The following is a 24,183-nucleotide window of genomic DNA, read 5'->3' on the forward strand; positions in this document are numbered from 1 at the left end:
AGCAGGCAAACACAATCTTGGTCCCTTGCTATGCTTAAGCTCCAACCATGCCTGTATTTACTATTTGAATACACTGGCTAACAAATGCATTTTTATATATCTTTGAAGTGAGAATTTAATCTTTAGGAGAAGCACCTCATCATATTACTACTACATTGGCCTTGGTTTTGATTTTCTTCCATCTTCATTCCTTCTTTATGTGATACTGTACCTCTTCACACACCCCATCTCCCCTTCTACTTAATAGTTTATTATACGCAAAAGTGTTTGTAAGCATCTCTTACACTATTTTTGTGCACATGGTTATGGTCAGATTAAAAAATATTGTATCCTTGAAAAAACTGTCATATAAGGAAATCTGAGCTACTTGACTCTCTTAAACTTTCCACGCAACCAGACTAACAGCAATTAGCCAGGGGATATAATCTTAGTGCTAGGATATGAGATGGACTGAATAAACTCTTGTTCATCATCTGTCATTCATCTGAGCCTGAAGCTTAGATAGTAATGTATGATCAAAATCAAGTGTCTACTTCTATATACATACTCCTTTGAAACTGCTGCATTAGATCTAGTCCAAGAGCCCTTCTGAGAGTCAAATTTGGGCTGACTAACTGACCGATAGAAGGTACTTTCTAAGGTATTTTACCTACTTGTAATTCCATTGCCTCTTCTGAAAGTAATTTTAGAAAAAAGTGCTTTTCCATGCAGACATAATTGATAGATAGCTCAGGACAGGTTCACAGCCCAATCATGTAAGCCCCAGTTCACACCTGTGCTCCCCACACCCCACAACATGGCCCACCTACAAGATAAAGCTTAATTGTGAATTAGCCCTTTCATTTATTGTCATCTGGAAATTAATATTCTTAACCCATTTGTTAGTGTTCAAGAATATGAATAATGATTCAATACCAAGTAGCAATCAAAAGTTACTAACCTCTACGAATGCTAGGCTTCGTTTTATTAGGCTTTCCTTACAGCTTCTATGTAAATTGGTGTGCTTATTTCCATTCTCTCCTTTAATGCTTCTTCATTCCCTGTTTAAAGCCATCTCACGATTTTCTTGATGTAATTGCTATTTGTCGTTTGTGGCACTTATACTGTTCTTGTTAAATTGTTCCTCAGCAGTTAGTCTGATACTGTCTTACACATTTGTGGATTTGTTTTAGTTGTTTTAGCTTTAGTATCTTTTGTGGGGAAGAAGTAAACATCGGTTATGTGGCTTCCACTCTGATTATGGCAGATGGTGGCCCACAAGCTCAAAATGCCATTTCCTTTATTGTAGCCAAGCATTAAAGAAATCAGTTAGTATGTAGAAGATCACATAATAGCTCTTGTGGTTTATTCATTGAGTTAGTTTGATAGCATGATTTCTATGGCATTATATCTGAACTTCGGACTATTGTTAACCCATGGGTGATGTTTTGTCTCCTATAAAGTTTAGAAGAAATGGAAGAAAAATATCAAAACAGGGAATCAAGACCAGAAGATGTACAGCTTATTGCAGAGTTGAAAGACCTGATTGCTGAGAGGGATCAGCTAATAAAGAAACTGATTGTAAGACAGTTTGGTGCCCTTTTGGTATGAGCATGCCAAAGGCTAATAACTCTTGTCAAATCTCCTGAGAATACAGTCCTTGCATTGGATACCCCTTAAATTACTTGTTTTTATATGGTAGAGCAGTCATAATCCTGAATGGATTTAGAGCAGGCAGAAGACCTGCTCTTTTACCAGTCTGTAAAGACCTAAATTATAAATACAAAGTAAGTTCAAAAGCATGTCAAAATGAAGTAAGGAATTGCATCCTTAATTTTAAAGTAATTTTAATGTCTTATCTCAAAATAATGTTTAGTTTTCCCTGTGCTGTCTTCAGGAATTGGGGGAGCCTCCAACAGGGAACCCTAAGTGAGCTCTCATAAACTGGAGGAGGTGGGGAGTACAAAATGATAATTCTCTTATCTTCTGAAGTTCTTGGATGTTGTGTACAAAGTGGGGGGGGGGGAAACAGTGTTTTAGGGTGGTGGAGTGGTGTTCCTGAGCGGCCAATTTCTGTGAGCCACTGCAATTTTTCCTGTTAAACTTGCATGCTAGCACAAGGACACATGCCCAGCAGGAACTCAGAATCCCATTGTTTCATCCCAGCTATGGTGGATTCCACTGGTGGCTTTCCTTGCTGTGATATAGAAGTAACTTGCAAATATGGTTTGGGACATAGATGAAACCAGTGGCATGATCCCAGCATGCAAAGAATTTTTAGGAAGTTATGAATGCCAATGCAATTCTTTGTACAGCTGTCCATGAAAGGAAGGAAATAGGTAAAAATCCCCATGTAGAGGATGAAGTTGAATCACTCTGGCACACTCATGAATGTAAGAATTATGCTGAGTATGAAAATGACCACCTTTCAGACTTCTGGTAATGAGTTACAGTTTTGAGTTTAAGTTCTAAACCTTCAGATTTGAGTAATTAATGAGCTCTTGAGTGAGTGAATGTCAATCTGGCCACAGTAACTTAATACCCAAGTTAACTGATACAGAAATTTATTTTAATCTTTTTGTTATTTATTAGGATGACAAGAAATTCTATCAACTGGAACTAGTCAATAGGGAGACTAACTTCAACAAGGTGTTTAATGCAAGTCCTAATGTTGGTGTTATTAACCCTCTGGTGAAGGTATGTCATACATTTACAATGTCGAAACTGGGAAAACATGAATTACTAATATTACACAAATAAAAAGGATCAATAACACTGTGAAAGACACACAAAAGAAAGCCAGCTGCATGTGGTTTTCAACAGCATCAGTAACAGTAAGCCATGGTCAGTAATGATGGCTCTCATCAATGAGCAGTGTGCTAGTGCATGCTGCTGAATTGTGCCCACTTCTGCACGCCTACGCTGTGGTTTATTTCCCACTAAGCAAAGCACAAGCAGAATACAAGGTTTGTTCTCCCAAGGCTTAAAGTTTGGTTCTTGGGGAGACGGAATGGGCAGAGTGGAGTGTGTATGATGCAGCAATATGCTCCTGTATTATGTTTTAGAGTGTGCAGTTTTGTTTTTACTGAATTTTTTCAGTAAAGAACCAAAAGAAGGACACCCCCAGAGACTTCTTTCTATCAGTGGCAAGATGCTGGCAGCAGGGGGGCAGGGCATGAAGGGACAAAAGTCTTTCTCCCCTTTGTGCCCCATACAGGCTTCCTTCTCTCAGTAGTGTCCGAGAGAAGGAAGCCTACAGGTTCAGGTCATATTCTGCCACTGTACTTTCTCAACTTCTCTTCCTGGGGTGGCCAAGGAAGCAGGGCTTTCTATGGTCACCCATGTCTTCTAATAAGCAAGCAGGCCATAGCCAGCCATACCTCCTCATCCTCAGGCCCTGACTCCTTCTTTACATTCCTGCTGGTCCTGACAGTGACATGGCATGAGAGAGAAGGGTACAGCACATGCCCGGTGACTCCTTATATTGCAGCCAGGCTCCACTTACTTCAGAGGTTGGTGGTATGCCTCTCCCCTCTGACATGCAGCAACATCAGAGCAGGATGCTATTTTCCTGTCCCCCACAACCTACTGCCTGGGACGACAAACCCAAACCTTTTTAAGAATTACTGCAGACACCGAGGTTTCCTTTTTCCAAATCTCCACATTGTTAGTCCTTTCTGCGATTTGATCTCTTAGGCCGCTTCTAGATGACTATTCAATTGTGCAAGGGATGTGCAGTCATTATGAAGTTGTTTCTTGAGATCCAAATCCCATGCACACTGTGGAGAAAAAGCAAGGGAAGCAGTGTTGGTCTAGAAAAAAAAGTAAAACCCAGTTTGACAATACCTTTTATATTAGGACCAACCAAAACATCACAAATGTTATGGCAAAATTGAGGTTTTGACTTGATAAAAAAAAGCAAATAATTGTTTGGTTTTTGCAAATTGATAAATGGTTGATACTAAAATCTTATTAGTGGCATCACCAGTTCATCTGTCTGTTGGAGTCTTGCAGTAAGGATACTTCACTCTGAAGAATAGATCCATGTGTGCCATCTAGTGGAAACAGCCTGGCATGCAGCTGTAAAAACTCACTAAGGTTGCTTTCACAATAGCCTTTTCCCTCTGGAATTGCCATTCTTTGTTCACCCACATTTTACAAAGAATTGGGACAATGTCAATGTCAAAGTGTAGCTATCAAGTGCTTTCAGTATTAAACTCCTGTCATACCTGATTTGTGGCTCTCTTTTTTGCGGCAATAAAGCACAATTGACCAGCCTGTCCAGTGTAGACAGGAAAGTACTATTGAGGCTTCTCAGGTCTCGTATATGATTAGATAAAAGTTTCCTATTTACAGTTCCTTCCCATTTTATTGCTTACTGTCGATTTGAAACTATGGTAGTTGTCCCAATTTATTTATTTTTTCTGTTCTCACCAGGGAGGCTTCAATGACTGGTTTCCTTTCATTATTTTTATTCCTTATAGTTTTATTTTGACATAAAATATGAAAAGAATAATAAACTCAATAGATCTGTAATAAATGTTGCCCCCCACCACAATGAGAACATAAACTGACACTAGGGCAATTAAGAGATTGATTATTCAAGGAGCAATTAAGGAGCTATCAATCAGTTCTCCAGTTAGAACCAAGAGGGAAGCAGTTAAACAAGCGGACTCTGCGAACAGGAAACTTTTAATTAATATTTTAAAAGACCTTTGTTAAACAAGTTTCATTTGTGAGTAAACATTTTAGAAAGATCATGGCCACAGAAAGAGTGTTGGTGGATAATATAGTCCTATACAAAGTACTGTGGAACCATGTTTGACTGGGCCCTCAGCAGCCCCACACATGTGGGTCCCTCATTGTGACTAAGTCTTGATCTAGCCCATTATATACTTTCATAGAGAGGGTTTTTTTTCTATATGTCAGATTTCCTTTAGGAGTGAAGTTTACTACTTTTCTTTTAAGTTGCATGGAGATTGGGAAGAGGCTGTAATTAGACTAGAAACTAACAGATTCTCCCACTACATTTCTGTAGTTGGACCAATACCATGTTAGTGTAAACAAGAAAGTTAACATTGTTCTTTAAGAATAAGAATCTGCATACAGACTAAAACTGTCAAAATTATTTAAAGCTAAGTCAAGCTCTTCAATATTGCAGTAAACTGGCTGGAGCATTTAGCTTTCGTATCCCTCTGGAGAACGCTTTAAATGCAGCTGTACTAAAACTGTAATAAATAAATAATATCCAAACCCTCACTTTCAGGTGATACAAAGAAATGGGAATTTTAAAAGCCCAAGTAATTTCCTTATCTGTACAGGCCCTTCCTTACATTTGTTATTTTCAATGCAGCAAAAGAAGAAGAATGATAAATCAGCAAACAGGTTTGTGAGTGTCCCCAATCTAAGTGCTCTGGAATCTAGTGGAGTGGGCAATGGACATGCTAACCGCCTGGATCCTATTCCAAATTCACCCATCCATGATATTGAGTTCAACAGCAGCAGACCACTTCCACATCCTATACCACCCAAAGAGCCCAAGACGGTTTTGAGGTGAGCACTGCCTCACCAGTTTTTGTTTTTCCTAACTTGGAGAAATTTTTTATTTCTTTTTAGCTGAACCCACATGTCTTTAAGAACAACACAGGAGTACAAATCTTACTTCGAATCTTAATTTTCACACTATATTTTAAGCCTCTTTACAGTATTCCTTTTTTATTGTAAAACTTGTTGAAATGTAATTCCTCTCCCCTTTTCTAATAAGTCTGGAACCCTTCTTTCATTTTTCTAATGAACTACACAGTCAGTATGGTTCATGTGCTTTCAATTGTTTACATTTATGAACAATTGTGTTAAATGTTTGTGTTATTACTAGCTGTCCTTTCAGAATGTTACAATCCCCATATTAAAGGTCTTTATTGTGTAACAGTGGATCTTACCTGAAAAAACTGTTTTCTGTGTTAGATGAATGTGTGCTGATTTATTCCCTTTCCTTACCTCAGATAAAATCTTTATTGGAAGCAAGCTTAGAATATGTGTAAATATCTGCATGTATTTAATGCTGGGTTTCAGCATTAAAATACCCAAGTTTAGCTTTGCTTTAGGAAGTGATGGAATGAGTTTTACTATCAGATTAAGTCAAATATATAGTGCTTGATAGTCTGGTGAGTAAAAGCCCTTTCCATACTGCTTCTTAATTCAACTTCAGTATTACCTGCAAAATATAGTCTGGGGGCAGAAGAGAGAATGATAAAATTCATAGTATTTTTTTTCTAAAGGCAAAGTAGAGTTCCTGTAATATTAAATGTTCCTTATTTTCCCCTGTGCATGTGGTATGCATGTTTGCTCAGGCGTCACTAACATGCATGTGCATGAATTCATGGATTGCGATGCTGGAGTTTCCATTGCAAATTATTTCGCGCCTTGTATTACCCCCAAAAAACGGTAGGGATTATTTTATTAATTTTTCTAACAATTACATTTTACTAGCACGTTAAAGTTATATAAAGATTACATCATGCAGGTATATTTGGGAATTATATTTGTGGGTGGCAAGTGTGTTTGCTTTGCACTGAATTCCATGTTATAACATATCTAACCCCTTGTGCATGAACCTACAATAATTCAGTTTGGGCTATGAAACAGTTAAAATACAGTGTTTAGTTTTCATTCTGCACGTATTTAAGAATATGATGCTTGCATCATACTTCTGACAACTAATTTGACCAGAAGAAAAGGATGCTAAAAGAGGATCTTCCAAAAATCGCTTTTCCCCACAGTACATTTTTTTTTAAAAGGCAGCCATCCCATTCATTCCCCCGCCTCCCCAAAAATACTATTTTCCCCCACCCTCTTATGTGGCTTAGTGACCATGTGCTGCTGATGCTCTCCAATGGAGTGGATGATCGGAAATAGTAAAAATGGGCATTAACTAAATCAGGTTATCCTATGACGTGATACTTGATTTGCAAACATCGTGTGCTATGTATTGGCTTCTTTGTGCTTTTTCCAGGCCTTCTGCATTTTCACTGTTGGTTGTAGGTTAAATCTGTCTTTTCTTTTTATGAATTTAGCCCTCCTCAGACTGAAGCTTCTCCAATGGCTTCACCCGATCCACAACGTCAGGAATGGTTTGCCCGTTACTTCACATTCTGAGAGATTATTTTTGTGTGTGGCACAGTGTGGTGTGGACTGTTCATAAGAGCATGACCTTAAAATAAACCCTTATGTGAACAAGCTTACCTGTAATATGTCAAACACTGTGAATGAGAAAGTATTTTGTCTCTGATTTGAAAATGCACTGTATTTTATGTGATATTTGTTGGAATCACTTGACATGGTAATATAAATGTGCTTAATGACACTCTTATTTTTATTTAAAATGGAAGAGTATTTAAACTTTGTAATTACTGCATAACAAATTTTCGTAGAAGAAACTTAAAGCTCCCTACCCATTTTCCTATAAATATGTATTTTCTTTGGTTTCAGGAAAGGCTTTCCCCCTCCTGTCTCCCATCCCAAATGCAATCAGTTGCATGGTTATTGTATATCAAAATTAACTGTCACAGTTTAAAAATCAGACTGCGGGAAGATATGTTTAAATCCTTCTGTTTTTATTTAGTTATCTTGTAGAACTTGACTTTTAAAATTGTGTTTACTTTAAAAGTGGTGAAGAATGCAAAATAAATAGCAGTAGTATAGCTGATGGCCTTTAGAGTGATTTTAAGAACATGACATCCTTATTTCTTATCTACAACTGATCTGCCCTTTAGTAATTATAATTACTATGTTTTAATGTTGGATTTCATCAAAACTTTTGTCAAATATTTTATAAATATCTACAAAGACAGTGCTCTTTAGAACATGTGGGGTACTACACTATGTAATGCTGTATTAATGAATAATCATTTATGAAAATCTGCATTTTGAGGACATTATAATTTGGGAGCAAAACTCAGGCTTTACCAAAAAAAAAATAGTGCTAAATCAATTATGCATAATAAAGCATGCAAATCTTTCATTAGAGCTCCAGCATACTTAACTTACAAAGAAAGATGTTCCATCTTACGTTATAAAATTAAGCCAGGGACCACATGACCTTTTTCATATGGCAAATGAGCCTGATCTTCCACTCTATTCCACTTGTCTTACAGATGTGCAATCTCTCTGGCAGAAAATATGTAATACCATAGCAAATCTGGTTTATATACTTTTGTTGATGATGTTGTCAATTCCAAGATTACCACAATGCAGCTGACACTGGTAATCTCAGGGAGAATTTTTTTCTTTTATGAATGTACTTTCAGACCTGATATTTGTATCTTTAAAAAAAAGAGGGGGGATTGCTTGGTTATTTTAAATAAGATTTTTATCCTTCGATACAGAATTATAGCTCTTCATTATTTCTGCTGAAGCCCTGACCATGTCTTCCCATTATGCAAAAACATAATCAAAGGTACCATTAATAGTTACAATAAGTTTTATATGTAGCATATGTATAAAAGAATAATTTGTATGTTTTCATATAAAATATAAAATATTCTAAATCAGAATTTTAAAAATGTATCTCTTGCAAACTCAGCCTGAAAGCTTCACTGGAAGCAGTGTTCTAATGTTTTGCTGCTAATCTAAAGCAGTGTTTGGCAGATACTCTATGGTTGATGGATTTAACTGTAGGTATATGCAGCCTTTACATTAGAAGAAAGCCATATCGAGTCAAAGTCAGATTTCTTGGCTGTTGTGTGAAATAAAACACACTGGATGATTTTGCTATGATGTTCTGAAGTATTTGTTGTGTTGTGTTTCTTTTTTCTTCTTTGAGGTCACTACATTATTTTATCAAAAGAGCTCTAAAAGTGAGAAATATTTGCACCTGGTATGACGCAGGTGGTGCTGTGGTCTAAACCACAGAGCCTAGGGCTTGCCAATCAGAAGGTCAGTGTTTCAAATCCCCATGACGAGGTGAGCTTCCGTTGCTCGGTCCCAGCTCCTGCCCACCTTGCAGTTCGAAAGCACACCAGAAGTGCTAGTAGATAAATAGGTACTGCTCCGGCAGGAAGGTAAACGGCGTTTTTGTGCGCTGCTCTGGTTTGCCATGTTGGTCACATGACCCGAAAGCTGTCTGTGGACAAACGCCAGCTCCCTCGGCCTATAGAGCAAGATGAATTCCACAACCCCAGAGTCACTGCGACTGGACCTAACGGTCAGGGGTACCTTTACCTTTATGTATAGGTATAGCAATTTTTAAAGTTTACTTTCCTTCAGTTTTCTTGTTTACAAAATGCTCTTCATGGGGGAAGATCAATATTGCTAGGCATGCTGCCTTTCAGAGAACCTTATTCATTTCAGAGAAACCACTAACTGAGCAACCCTAATAAGTGTCAAACAGCTCCTAGGTGTCCTGAAGCAGTTTTAAAACTTGTCTTAAAAGGCCTGTAAATGAGCTAGATGCATAAATCTTCTTCCAAAAATCATCCTCTCATATCAGCAACTCATGTATCCTTCACATATAAAGTCCCTTTCACGTGTACTTGGGGGCTGGCTGCACTGCACAATCTTGGGGACAGGTTCCCACAGCTTTTCCCTTTATGTGGTGTACACACAAAAGTGACTTGATTAAATGAAGCTATCCACTATCTCCAATGGAAAATTTGCATTATTTAAGCTTGTTCTTACTTTCCACAGACAGGAATTAGAAATTTTGTGGACATAACGTTTAAAAATATTGCTTTACTTATCAATTCTAGATGGGAAAAACCCTCACCATCCGCACTATCCTTATCAATTTTTTAAGACAAACCCCTTTTCTCCTCCCACCTCCCACAAGCAAAATACAAGCCCCCGCCCCAGTTAGACTATTTTAGGTTGATGATTTCTGCGGTCCAGACCTGTGTGTGTGTTGTGGAAAATGCTGTTCTCTACTCCTTTCAATGTGTTTTCAAAGCTGCCTACATACTATGTCACTATATCATATAGCATGGGCAGGGCTTGATGGCAAAAGTGGATGAAGCTACACCGTAAGTCAAAGAAACATAAGAAAGTTTAGGCAGGACTACACCATATGGACACAATCCTGACATTGCTGGGAAAATAATTCCACAGCTTTTTTAATATCCTGATCAAACGGGTTTTGTTTTCCTTTTTTTTTTAACCTGACCTTCGCTTCAGAGTAATTCAGATGCTTGCTCCACCTTGCCCTTCTGCTTTAATATTTTTGTATGTGTCTATCTGTGGCCTCTAGGCCTTCAGCTCTCTCAACAGCCTGTTCCAATCCCCAAATGCCTATACCTGTTTAATCTTATTTGCACCACAAGGTTGGAACTCCTTGTGGTGCCACTTCTCTCTGCTAGTCAGTTGCAGCAAAAACAGTCTTAGGGCATCTTAAAGACTTAACAGATTGATTGTGGCATAAGCTTTCATGGACTAAAATCATCTTCATCTGCTGGATCTGATGCATCTAATGAAATGAATTCTATTACACAGAAGCTAATGTCACAACAAATAAAACTGTTAATCTTTAAGATACTGCCCTGATTCTTTGCTGTGCTTTTTTTCTGAAGCAGTTCTTTAAACCTCAAATCCTCATTCCCAGTTGTAATAACCAAGTAAGAGATACACTGTATTTGTTCCTTACAATTGTCATTTCTTGCTCCCCTACTCTCTTGCTCTTCCCAGTGTCAAAATTTAGATTCTTTGGTTGCTTATGAACCTAGGCAAAACACTAAGCTTATTGATGGCACTTATAATAATAATAAAAGTGCTGTAAAAATCATCACAAGGTCCTTTGAGGAATCCTGGGAGAATGCAAACTGGGCATATGCCGAGAACGAATCATTCTATTGTCTGTGTTGCTCTCCCCACCAACACACTAAACTTTTAAAATAATAGGTTCTAAATTTTGGGAATGCACATTGATAAGATATTTACACATACATTGCTCCTCAGAAATGGATGAATAAAGGAAACTCTTGTCACCTATTTATTAACATTTGTGATGGAACCCAAAAAGCATGCTATGAGCAAAAGGCAATTCTTGAATAAACACAGTTGCTTATGATTTATGCTGATTCTGCTCTGTATGATGTACCCTTGGGTCTTAAGGAAAGTCCTTATCCTGCTCTGTACCTTGTCACCGATGTGGTGGTGTCCAAAAGGAAGGCCAACTTAACTGAGCATCTGCATGCTCCACCTTTATCACTGGAATTTAGACAATAGATTAGCTAAGTTGACTGTTAGCTGTTACCACCTACTCAACATAGAACAGTACAACTACAGTAGTTTGGGTAAAAAGCCCAAGGCAAGGATGTAGACAACAATACTATAGGTTGCCTGTGAAACCAACTATTTTATAGTTGCAGTGGCATCATCGGCATCAGTGTATTGGCAGGAGAGAAACAAAGGTCAGCCCTGGTTATCCAGTCAGGAAGGGAAGAATGAAGGCAGAAAGGAGCACTGCATAAGGTCATACTTAATTTTTTAAAGGCATTTTCTACAGTTTAAAACAGGTGGCTAACTTGCAGAGCTTTTGATGTAGTTATACCACAATTCCCATTAATCCCAGCTATGCTGGCTGGGACTGGTAGCTGTAGTTCAGTGGCAGCTGGAGGGCCACAGATTAGCCACCTCTGTTTTAAAGACTTCAGACATGAGGGTTCTTGGGGGGGTAGAAACGTGCCACCCAACCCCACCCCGGAAATTCCACATAAACATAGGCAACATAAGACTAGGACTAGCCACCTGAGAAACAGTTTCTATCCAAATGCAATTTTGGTTTTAAACGCAGTGTAAGGAGTATCTATGGGAGTATATTGTATTTAAAAATGGGGTATCAGAGTTTTTAGGGGGCTAACCAGGTTGGGATGGCTGGGATAGCAGGCTTGTTGGTTTTTGAATGTCTTCTGTAGATTTTTCAATTTTGTTGTTCTGTATGGGACAATGACAATAAAGATTATCGTATCGTAACAACTCACAACGCAGCTAGAAAAAGTGCCACAGCGGTCACTGTACCCAGTTGTTTCTGGATGGAGGACTGCAGGCGAGTACTCAAACTTAAGGTTGTTTTTTTAAGTGTTCAAAGGACTTCCTATGCAGTATCTCAGTAATCCTTCCAGCAGTTTGATGAGGTAGGCCAGTATTATCATCCGCATATAGGACACAGAGGCAGAGACTGAGAATGCCTGTGGTGGGATTGAGTAACTTGTAGCTCTCCACATGTTGGATTCTAACTTTCATCTGCTCCAGCCAGCATGGCAAACCACCAGTGAGTATGGGATTTGTAGTCCAGCAACGCCTGGAAGATCAGTTTAGTCCTTGTCCCCACGAGTTCAGGGTTTTTCTAAAGTAGATTTTCCTACTGTATGGAAACTGAATGCATTCTACCTTTATATATTGTTGCACACCACCCTAATCTCCAAGCAGTGTGACATTCCAGGGGTTTCAGGACCTTAACCAGGGCTCAGTTTCCTTGAAATGAGAGACAGCAGAGACTGTGTTGTCTTTATGATACATGGTTTATTTATACATCTATACAACCTGAGCCTACAATGGAGGGGTTCACAGCATTAACACCCTAGAAGGTCTTGCTTCTCCCATAGTCACAGCCTTGGATTCCAGCAGAAATCAGGCATGGCTCTCACTCACTGGCTTCTGCCTGCTCCTTGCTCTCAGCTCTCTCACACACCATTGTCCTCACTATAAGCCAGGTGAGGAAGCAGGACCCACCAATTTGCCCTCTGGCACAAAACCACTTCTGTTATACTAATAAGCACGCTTAGGCCCATTAACACACAAAGAAGCTAGCCTGGCTGCTTCAATTATGGAATCCTACACAGTTTTAACCCTCGTTGGATCCAGAACCCCCGAATTTAGAAGGGACTTGGGCACTGTGCACACTAACCCCCACAACTCTCAATATTTTGCATATACGTTGTTCCCGACAATTCCTGCCACTTACGTGCTTAATTAATAAACACATATGCCTACCATTATATTTATCCACAAGTCGTACGAAGTTCAATGGGCAATACCTTCCAGGTAATCCCGTTAAGAGTCTTAGGCTAGGACGCAATCCGATGCCCAGGCGAGGCTCACATGAAAAGGGCAAGTTAGCGGGACATAAGCCCCCACTGCACGCCTATGCTCGCGCGCTGTTAATCTTTGCACCCCTGGCCTGACCTCTAGTTAGGGGCGGGAGGAGAGGGGAGTAGCAACTCACTTTCTCCCCGCTGCTGATTCCTGGGGTTTGTTCCTGAGAAGAGAGGCATCACTAGCCGCCTCCTCTCTCCGGCGTCTCGCATCAACTCTCCCAAGCTCCTCCTAATAACCAGCAGCCAGCTCAGCTGAACGGGCCGGAGCGAACTTGGGAGAGAAGGCGGGGACCGAGAGGCGCCTCGTCGCTCCCGCCAACTGCATAACGCTCCGTCCCACCCACAGCAGCTACTACCGCCGGCGGCAGCGAAGACTGCGAGGAGTGGCCGGCCGGCCTGCCTGGGTGAGTCCTGACGGAAGCCCCGGAGAAAAGGCGAGGGAGCGCTTTCTTTCTCTTTCCCCCCAATAACGCGCTCCTCCGGGGTTACTTCCTCCTTCACACGCTTCCTGGCGAAGACGCCACTCCGCCTGAAGAGGTGCGTCTCCCACAGCGGCGGAATTGGTTTGTACACAGGCGGCTCTTCCATTTCAGCCTCGCTTTGCTTTGCAGGAGGCTTCTCCCGCCGCCCCTTGACGGCTTCTGCTCTTGCAACAAGTTACAAACCCATCAACCCCCGGGGGCTCCCGGCGCCCTGAGCGCGGCGGCGGGGCGGGGCGGGGCTTTGCTTCCCACGAGCGCTGCGCTCCGGAGGCGGGAAATGCCGCTTCCTTCTGGGGCTGCAGCCGGCTCGGTGCTTCCCCTCCCTCCCCCGTCCTCACACAGCGCTTGCCTGAGAGTGTTTAGCCTGAGGCGCGCGATGTTTTCGATCAGAGCTCAGTACGACTGAGCGTGTGGAGAAGAGAACATGCGCAAAGTGCCTCTCCCTCGGCTCCGGGGACATAGTCAGCAGCGTGTTAGGTTTTTGTGGGGGCTGCTTTGCCGGGTGAGCTGCAAGAACACCTGTGATGAAAAATGAATAAGGAGGCCAGAAGTCAAGGGCGACATGGCGGTGGAGGAGAAGGGATTTGGCCTCCACTCTGCCCCTCAAAATCTTGCAGCTGCCCTGCTTATCTCTTCTCCACAGTGATTACTGGAGCAGGAGTCCTGGTGTCTTCCTTCCTGTTCAGTCCTGAAGCACCAAAAAGAGAGTTTTCAAGGCTTCCTGGTCAGAAGGCAAAAGTTCTTCTGTGAGCTCCTGTACCCGTCTTCAGAACAGGAGTAGGCAAGGTGCCACCCTCCAGTCAATGTAGGACTACATCATATCCTTGCAAGCTGGAGCTGGATCCTAACATCTGGAGGGAGCCACCTTGGCAGTGGCATAGCGTGGGTTGTCAGCACCCGGGGCAAGGCAAGTAATTTGTGCCCCCTAACCCGTGGATTTGCGCCCCCTAACCCTAACCCCCAGATGTTGCGCCTGGTGCGGGCGGCCCCCCCTGCACCCCCCACGCCACGCCACTGCACCTTGGCTGCCCCAGTGTCTTAGATACATGGTAGTTAACCAGTGAGCATTGCTAAGGTTGATAACTGAACCAAACTACAGCTGATACATACCCAGAGTATTAGGAGGTATTAAAAATACTGATTTTTAATTCAATTTAAAATCAAACATTTATTAATTTATTTATTTGCTCAGCCGATTTGCAGTATAACACCATCCTTTAATTTTCAGGGCAGCTCACATGTTGCAATAAAAGAATGGAGCTTCCGAAATTCTTACCTGCTTGCTAAAACTTAGAAGCCTGCCTTTTCAGAGCTCTGTGCATGAAAGAGCAGTTTTAAATTTGTCGATTTAAATAAATAGGCATGGTGGGACAAGAACTGATTTGCTATATCAGTAATAATGTTTATCATTTGTTAAACACCAGATAGGTATAATGGGTACATTATTGTCCCCTGTGCGGTCTTTTTGGAGTTTGGTCCCAAAGTGTCATTAGTACACAGATGACACACAGCTCTACTGCTCCATAATATCTGAATCGGGAGAGGCTGTGTGTGATGTCAAGCATTATCTGGGCACAGTAGACTAGATGAGGGCCAATAAAGTGAACCTGACCCCTGGGAAGACAGAGGCTCTGTGGGTTCGTGGTTCCTGTGCCCAAGATACTAGAAAATTTCCAGTTCTGGTTGGGGTTTCACTTCCTCTGACAGAACAAGTTTTGGGGTGCCCCTTAGTACCTGCACATTTTGCCCGATAATTTTCTTTCTAGGAGGGCCTGAGACTTAAATTTTAAGAAATGAAAGCTCAGCTTCTGGGACATTTTCATGGACACCATGGTTCGCACAGGCATCCAGTTGATGGTCTCTGGCCTATACCTGCCCAGTCACTGAGATATTAGAGGAAACACTGTTGGTGGTCCCCCATGGTTCAGAGGCATGGCTCGTAGCCACCCAAAACCATGTATTTTGTATTGTTGGCCCAGTTTTATGGAACTCCCTTCCAGTTGAGGTTATACAAGCCCCCCTCCCTCTTGAACTTCTGGTGCCTATGGAACACTTATTTATTCCAGCAGGCATTTTAACTTATCTCTGGTTTTATAGTTTTAACTGAGGTTTACCTTTATTGTATTTTCTGTGCATCACTTAGAGACTACTGTAGTTAAGTAGTATGTAAATTGTTTAAATAAGACTATAAATAAATAAAAGTTGGTGGGGAACACGCCTTGTAAAAATAAACATTGTTACAGAAATTTGTAGAAGTACAGGAGATGTGGGAGAGAATTTCCACTAGAAACTACGGTAGGCACAAAACATGATTAAAGTCCAAAGTCAATTGTAGAAACAAGTCCAGAATGGGTTTTAAAAATTACCGTATTTTATTCATTTATTCAATTTATAGCCATCCCTCACAATGGAACCCAAAAGAAAAAGAAAGGTTGTCTGCAAATAATTTAAAGATGTGCATTTTTACTGGCTTAATGAATTTTTTTTCATCTTCTAATTATAGGTTCACTATGCTTCTAAGTACTGAACAGATAAACCTAATTGGACAAGTGTTTGAGTCGTATGTTCTGGAACACCACAAAAATGACCTCTTGCTGATTTTAAGAGAAAAAGATGACGATACGCATTACCCAGTTATTGTTGATGCTATGACGCTATTTGAGACCAACATGGAAGTTGGTGAATATTTTAATGCTTTTCCCAATGAAGTGCTCCCTGTTTTTGACAATGCGTTGCGCAGGGCAGCCATGACTCTTTCTCAGTCCGTTCCTGAAACGGATGACTTTGTTGTTAAACAGAACCTTCATGCCAGGATATCAGGTATGAATTTCATCAGATTGCAACCATGTATTGAATTGCATTGAAGAGAAACTCTCCAGGCATTAGTGTAATTTATTTATTTATTCATTCATTCATTCATTCATTCATTACAAAGAATCTTAATGATTATAGAATGTAAAAAGGGGAGGTTGGAGTCCTCTGTTTTGTTCACAGTTTTCTTTTCTCCCTGCCTATCTCCAGACAGTTCAAAGTGGCATGCAGGATTGCCACACGCTTTGGGCAGGTCTCCACCTTTCCCTCCCTCTGAAATGGTTCTTACTCAGTCCCACCAGCTCCTAGATTTTACTGATGTTATTAATTATTGTTTCTTTTTTCCATTATAATATTTATTCTCTGACCAATGGTCTCAGTCCCCGCTCGATGACTGCATCCCTTTGCTTGCTGGCCTCCCTATCTCTTATCTTATAAAGGGCAAAACAAGGTGGCTCCTATTATTCTTCAAATGCTTTACTTTTGGATCTCAGTTGTCTGCTTGTCTGATGCTTTGCCTGAGAACCATGCCAAAAAGATGTGCAGTAGCTTACTGAAGTGCTGTAGCTCTCTCTGGCTTGAGGTGCATAAGCTGTGCTTTAAGAAGGTCGTCGAGTTTAGGCCTATTAATAGAAAAAAGGAGGCTGCAGGCAAAATGGTGGGAAAACATGAAGCTCTTCTTAATTTATGTAGAGAGTATAATATCTCCAAGGTTACAATAACACACGCACACTCACTCTCTCCAGGACTTATTTTGTGTTCTGACTGAACGATGGGGTGTTTTTGTTTTTAAAAGTACAGTGTGTTTTGTGATCTATTTTTATGTTAATCACTCCCCTCAAAGGCTTCCTCCCTGTATGCACCTGTAGTGTCACACTGAGGAAGAGTATTGTTATCAGGAGGAGATAGTGTGATGCCATCAATTTTCCCTCTATAAGGCCTTGCATATCTTTATAACTATAACCTATGGATGTATCAGTTAATATGAATCTGTGTAGTCAGCAATTCTATGAACCTGCAGGTTTAGCATTTATTGCAAAGGACTTAGTGAAATGCGTACAAATGGGGGGCGGGGATGCAGTTGGGGCAGGGGTGATCTGTCTTATAGAGATAAAGCAGAATATGGTCTCACAGTGATCACAGAATGCTTGCCAAGGCTTTGAGAACATTATAGGTTGACATGGGAGTTTCCTGCTAGCTATCTCCCTATGTAGAATTCCGGTAAAACATAAATAGTTTCCAAGGCCACGAGAACTTGGAGAAATAAAATAATTATTTTATTATTTATTAAATTTGTATGCCTGCTTCATCAGAAGATCACAGGGTGGTTTATAACATAAAAAGACACAGTGAGAATCAATATTGACAAGCTGGAATGTGTGCATAGGAGGGCGACAAAGCTGATACAGGGAACTGACCACTAACAGTGTGTCTGTCTTATCTGGAGTGAATTTCAGTCTATTGGCTCTCATCCAGTCCACTAGCAAGGCAAGACAATGGTCTGGCACATCCACTGCTCCACCTGCAGATGTAAAGGAGAAGTAAGGCTGTGTGTCATCCGCATATTGCTGAAAACTTACTCCACAATTTTGGATGACCTCACTCAGTGGTTTCATGTAGATACTAAAATGTGAAAAGGCTGTGTCAACAAAACAGGGTGGCATTGAAGAGCCTAGGGTTCTCATCCAGTAAGAATCCCACCACAGATCTTGTCAGCCCAGGGCCTGCACCACTTGCCTGTAAGGAGCTTGAAACCACTGCTGCATGGAAAGGAGGGGATTCTTGGCAGTCTGCAAAGGGTAATCTCATCCCATGAATAAAAGCTGTAAAAGAGCAACCTGAATGTTTTTTATTGCCTATATGAATCCAAAATAACTATTTGGGCTTTGGTGAAACATCACCCAAGAATTCTGTGGGTTGTGGGTGGCCAGCATATCATAAGCTTGACACTCACATATGCTTTAAAACCTCGGAGTATTAGTTATGTGTTTTAAGCTTATTACCCTCATGATATATGTGGTTATGTTTTATCTGCTCTAGCCAGTTGTATCTGCATTTGCTTTAGAAGTTTTGTTCAAAGTCATTCAAGTGGAAAGCACTCCACCATGTAATTAATTGAGAATTGCACATGGTAGATTAATGACAGATAAGTTCGAAAGCACGTCAAAGTGCAAGTAGATAAATACCTTCCTCTGGCGGGAAGGTAAAAGGCGTTTCCATGCACTGCTCTGGTTTCGCCAGAAGCGGCTTAGTCATGCTGGCCACATGACCTGGAAATACAAACGTCGGCTCCCTCAGACAGTAAACGAGATGAGCGCTGCAACCCCAGTGTCATTTGCGACTGGCTTTAACTGTCAGGGGTCCTTTACCTTTGGCTTTCTACTAGGGGTCAAGGGTAGCAAACATAGTATGCCCTAAAAATTGCTGAACTACAGCTCCTATAATCCCTGACCATTGGCCATGTTCACTGGGACTGTTGAGAGTTGGCATGCCACCAGTTCCCCATCTAAGCTGTTAGTAGTAGATCAAGTTAATGAAATACTTTGATGGCAGCTCTACATCAAGGTGTATCTGAGAATGCCTTGCAAACTTGTGCTGCTGGGGAATTGAAAATGCAGCCTTGATGGGATTTATCAGTGACATAAGAAAACATAGCTTTAATTAACATTTGTGGGGTAATATTTTCTATGTGCTGATTTACCAGGTTTGCCGGTTTGCCCAGAGCTAACCAGAGAACACATCCCAAAGACCAGAGATGTGGGACACTTCCTCTCAGTCACTGGCACTGTTATTCGTACCAGTCTTGTGAAAGTCCTGGAGTTTGAACGGGATTACATGTGCAACAAGTGCAAGCATGTGTTTGTAGTCAAGGCTGACTTTGAACAATACTATGCTTTCTGCCGTCCTCCAGCCTGTCCTAATGAAGAAGGCTGCAACTCATCTAAGTTTACTTGCCTCACTGGAACATCCTGTGCTCCCAACAGCTGCAGAGACTACCAAGAAATCAAGATTCAGGAGCAGGTATCAAATATATTTAAACTAATACCATGACTTTTCTGAAGTCCTAATTTTGCTATGGAAATCAGTGGATAGATGTTAGCTTCAGTGATATGTCTCCTCCATCCCTTTTAATATTGGCTATACCTTCTGCCGTGATTCTGTGTCCCAGCCATGGCACATTAGTTCCCACCATTCATCTCTGCAAAATTAGGATCTCACAATAGGGTTAACACAAATTGGAAAATGCTTAAACAGATGATATGCCCTGATGACTGCCATAGCCGTTATAGTAACATGGATGCAAGCATAGAAATTATTATGCATTGTTTTACCATTCTGCCTGCATTCTACCTGTATCTTATTAATAATTATGGCAAACTTCAAATATACTGTGTTGAGATTGTACTGAATTTTCCTTGGAGGACAAAAACAATACAATTACCGGCATACATATAGATTAAATCCCTGTGTTGCAGCAAAATCACATTTTTGCATCTTCTTATAAGGAACATCTTAATTTTTAAGCAGACAACAGTCCTGGAAAATCACATTAGGTGTGCTTAAATAAACCATCAGGTAACAGTACCATTCCACATTGCTGTTTAGTTATTTTTTTCTCTTGATATTTTTCCAGCAGACATTGAGAGATGTGAATTAAAATGATCAGTACCTAAAATGGTTTAAGACCAAAGGCTAGTTTCACTGTCACTGATGGCTAACTTCCCACTCCATTTCATCTGAGCAGCATACCCATTCAAATGCATTCTTTAAGAGAAAGTGCTTTTGTTTTAATTCAGGAAAAGTTTAGGGTTTTGGAAACTTTGTATGCAGCATATGGAAATCCCAAGAAATGCATGAAATTGATGTACAAGAGCAAGGTGGCAATTGAGCTCCTTCCTAATTACCTCCCCACCCCCAAATAATTGTAACAACCCAGCTGGTACCTCATCACCACATTGCCTTGTATTTATTGGTTTGACATGTCAAGTGTCCCCATGCTGTAAAAGTATTTCAAGGCCACAATCCTATGCAGATTGATTTGGGAATAAGCCCCACTGAACATCATGGATTAAATTATGACTCAACTTGCATAGGGTCAGGCTGCAAATTATTTGGAAAGGGGTCACCATAGTATTCATAACCTGATTGAAATATAGACCAAATGAAAGCAGATTGCCTGGACACCATTGGGTAGCTAAATAATTATTTCCCAGGGATGAGGCCACAAATGATCAACATAGGTACTCAAGTGTAATTTCTGTTGAGATATTTGTAGGATTCTAGCTCAGGATTATTTTGAACATTGTTTATCTTGAAATAAAATACACACACTTCTTGCAATCTAGGTTCAAAGGCTCTCTGTTGGAAGTATTCCTCGTTCTATGATAGTTGTCCTTGAAGATGACTTAGTCGACAGCTGCAAATCTGGTGAGTTCTGTGTCACTGCCTTTTGAAAAAATCTTCTTTAGGACTGTCCATGTTTGAAAAGGTGAAAGCAGAGTTGTTACTGTCTAATAGGAAAATGTTATATGCCATGTTGTTTTGCTGGCATTGTGGTCATACAATATGAAATCTTGATACTTTAGGACAATTGTGGCTTGTCAGAGGAAACTTCCATTTCAAGGGGCACCTTACAGTGGTGCCCCGCAAGACGAATGCCTCGCAAGACAGAAAACCCACTAGACGAAACGGTTTTCCGTTTTTGAGCTGCTTCGCAGGACGATTTTCCCTATGGGCTTGCTTTGCAAGACGAAAACGTCTTGCAAGTGTTCCGATTTTTTTCCGCTCCCCCCCCCCCTTTTTCTAAGCCGCTAATAGCCTTTTAGCCGCTAAGCCTTTAATAGCCGCTAAGCCTTTAATAGCGACTAAACCGCTAATAGCGCTAATAGGGTTGCTTCGCAAGACTAAAAAACCGCTAGACGAAGAGGCTCGCGGAACGGATTAATTTCGTCTTGCGAGGCACCACTGTATTTTCTTTTTAGCCCACTGATCTTTTTAATGTTTTTTTTAAAGTCATTTTTCATTAGAAATTTATTCCATACCTTAATTACATTACCATTAGATGAAATAAACATTTCTTTTACCATGTTGCCGTACTAATTGCTAGATGAAGGGTGAGGTCAAAGTTTTTTAAACCCTAAATGTAAATTTGATCTGTTTCCAAATATATTATTCTTTATATGCACAATTTAAAAATCATAATGTTTACCACTCGGTTGTTCCTTGCTTATAATTTGGTTGATTAGTGATTGTTAGTATTAAACTTTGTTTTTAGCAGCTATTGTCTTGTTTGTTTATTTTTATTTGAGCTGCATTGCCTCTAAAACTTTACAAATAAAGGTTTTTAAAAGTTGCTACGTAGAAGATAATGTCATTGACGTTAGGTGAAAGCTCAGTCAGTAGAGCATGAGACTCTTAATCCCAGGGTTGTGGGGTTTGAGCCCCATGTTGGGCAACAGATTCCTGCACTGCAGGGGGTTGGAATACATTATCCTTGTGGTCCCTTCCAGCTCTATGATTCTATGATTCCAATCCATCAGAGTGCTAGCATCTAAAGTATTTAGCTGTTAAACAGATGTCTGCAGGTATTAACCAAGTTAACTGAGAGAGAGGCAAATAATGTGCTCTGTATGCAAATGCTAAGTTTTATTCCTGACTTTCCCATTTTAAGAGTTGGGAAAGGCTCCTGCACAAATCCTTAGAAAGCCATTTCCAGTCAGAATAGATGATGCTGACCTCGATGGACCAATAGTCTGAGCCAACCAAAGGAAGCTTTGTGTGTTCAGAATGTGATATGTGCAATATTGTTTTGACCGTTCTCGTTTGTCCTCAGGTGATGACATAACAGTTTATGGAGTAGTAATGCAGAGGTGGAAACCTTTTCACCAGGATGCACGTTGTGATGTAGAGATTGTCTTAAAGGCCAATTACATTCAAGTAAACAACGAGCAGATGTTAGGTGTTATAATTGATGAGGAGGTCCGCAAAGAATTTGAAGATTTTTGGGAAAAACATAGGGGCGATCCCTTAGCAGGTTTGTAAAAGAGAATATAATAGATTAGTGGAATGAAAAAATGCTAACACACCATTTTTTTTAGTGGTGGGGGGGCGGAACATATTCACAATTAGGCCTGTTTTGTTAGGTCTGATTTCTAAGCTGCTGCTTTTATGGAGGACAGTAGGACTTTTCTATCAGTTGGGCCATACCTAAATATGCAAAACCCACCTGCACTGTCAGTTGTTTACTCAATAAGTGCACATTTGATTCCTGTTTGTTTCATTCTCACAGCATTTTTCCTCATCAAGATACTTTGGCATCAGGAATTTTATTGTTTCTGAGCATTAAAAGCACTAAAACACATTGTTCAAAGCTTTCTCCCAGATAATAAATTCATAGCAAATTTATTGCAGGTTCTATTATGAACTTAGTTGTACAATGGTACCTCGGTTTACAAACTTAATCCATTCCTGAAGTCCGTTTTTAAACCAAATCTGTTTTTCAACTGAGGCACACTTTCCCTAATGAGGCCTCCCGCTGCCAATGCCCTTCCACCATTCAGCTTCTGTTTGCAGACCAAGATAAAGTTCACAAAAGGGAACACTACTTCTGGTTTTGTGGAGTTCGTAAACTGAATATTTCATAAACAGGGCTGTTCATAAACTGAGGTACCACTGTATGCACTTTTTATATAAATAACTTAAAATGACATCAGAACGTAATGGTCTGTTGTCTTGTTAGATGATGTGTTGAGCAGCATTGTACATTGTACTGTCAAAAAAGTTATAGAGTTTTCTACTTAGTATGCAATAAATGGTGCATAACTGAATTTCCTAGTACAGTAACTTTCATTTTAAATGATGGAGCAGTGCTGTGACTATTCAGGTTGATGGATGGGGAAGAGACATCCTAGAGCAGGCACCCCCAATCTCCGCCCTCCAGATGTTTTGGGACTACAACTCCCATCATCCCTGGTTAGGGACTGCCCACTGGGAAACACTGAATCTGGGCTTTTTTTTCTGTTCAGCGTCATGTGAGACCATTCCCACAACAAACCAATATTTACAAAAGTGCCATCTGATCATTATTATTTTTAATTCACCTGTCATAGTCTGTTACTTTAAATCAAGGAGTTCAAATGAGTAGTATCTTAGACATTTACTTGGGAAATGTGTGTGATCAGATATAGTTTGTTATCAGCTGAACTAATTATTTTCCCTCCCCCCTTTTCAGGGAGAAACGACATTTTAGCAAGCTTGTGCCCTCAGATTTTTGGGTTGTATCTTGTGAAGTTGGCCGTAGCCATGGTGCTTGCAGGGGGTGTGCAGAGAACAGATGCTGCAGGCACTCGGGTTAGAGGTTAGTATATATAAAACCTATCCCCTCTTTTACATACACACAACCCTCTGTAGACCTGTCTCCTTTATCACTACATTGGCCTGAATTACTGTACCACTTGTAGTGTAAAAGAGCTGCCACTGTATGATTTTTTAATCCCTTAGTGCTTTCTTGATAAAGTAGTCCTATGAAAGACACTCACGTAAGTTATCAAGTCCCTAAAAACTCTAGAAAGCAACTGTATGTTGTACACTTTGAGGAACAATAGCAACAGTCACAAAGACAGCTTTAAATTTGCTGTACTACTTCACAGGACTGTGTCACTTTGTCACAACATTGTTGTGATGCTTTTCGTGGTAGTTTAAAAATATTTTTTAATGACTTCTTTAAATTTAAATAATCCACCAGCAAGTTAATAACATGAAAATAAAGATTCGACCAGATTTTGGAGGGGAAAGAGCAAAATCTCACAAAAGCCAGGGGTCAGCAA

The 24,183-nt window shown here is 40.4% G+C and overlaps 2 protein-coding genes across 13 annotated transcripts in view; both read left to right on the forward strand.

The window, feature by feature from the left end:
- The window catches only part of FAM184A (family with sequence similarity 184 member A), a 65,435-nt gene extending 56,681 nt beyond the window's left edge, over positions 1 to 8,754 (forward strand). For 4 of the 7 annotated variants that reach the window (XM_082216047.1, XM_082216046.1, XM_082216048.1 and 1 more), the window contains 4 exons: positions 1,443 to 1,560; positions 2,572 to 2,676; positions 5,333 to 5,532; positions 7,053 to 8,754. In XM_082216047.1, the coding sequence (XP_082072173.1) occupies positions 1,443 to 1,560; positions 2,572 to 2,676; positions 5,333 to 5,532; positions 7,053 to 7,134 (505 nt within the window). In that variant the 3' untranslated portion in view covers positions 7,135 to 8,754. Of the gene's footprint in view, positions 1 to 1,442; positions 1,561 to 2,571; positions 2,677 to 5,332; positions 5,533 to 6,329; positions 6,424 to 7,052 lie in introns of those variants that run through there. The other 3 variants (XR_014217806.1, XM_082216049.1, XM_082216050.1) reach the window with 3 other exon arrangements.
- A 3,740-nt stretch (positions 8,755 to 12,494) lies between these two features.
- The window catches only part of MCM9 (minichromosome maintenance 9 homologous recombination repair factor), a 30,887-nt gene continuing 19,198 nt past the window's right edge, over positions 12,495 to 24,183 (forward strand). The window contains exons 1-6 of one of the 6 annotated variants that reach the window (XM_082216056.1): positions 12,495 to 13,627; positions 16,050 to 16,366; positions 19,062 to 19,378; positions 20,704 to 20,785; positions 22,191 to 22,391; positions 23,589 to 23,714. In XM_082216056.1, the coding sequence (XP_082072182.1) occupies positions 16,057 to 16,366; positions 19,062 to 19,378; positions 20,704 to 20,785; positions 22,191 to 22,391; positions 23,589 to 23,714 (1,036 nt within the window). In that variant the 5' untranslated portion in view covers positions 12,495 to 13,627; positions 16,050 to 16,056. Of the gene's footprint in view, positions 13,628 to 13,789; positions 14,049 to 14,571; positions 14,672 to 16,049; positions 16,367 to 19,061; positions 19,379 to 20,703; positions 20,786 to 22,190; positions 22,392 to 23,588; positions 23,715 to 24,183 lie in introns of those variants that run through there. The other 5 variants (XM_082216051.1, XM_082216053.1, XM_082216052.1 and 2 more) reach the window with 5 other exon arrangements.

This window comes from Podarcis vaucheri (genome assembly GCF_965113315.1).
Source record: "Podarcis vaucheri genome assembly, chromosome: 3".
NCBI classification, from domain to species: Eukaryota; Metazoa; Chordata; class Lepidosauria; order Squamata; family Lacertidae; genus Podarcis; species Podarcis vaucheri.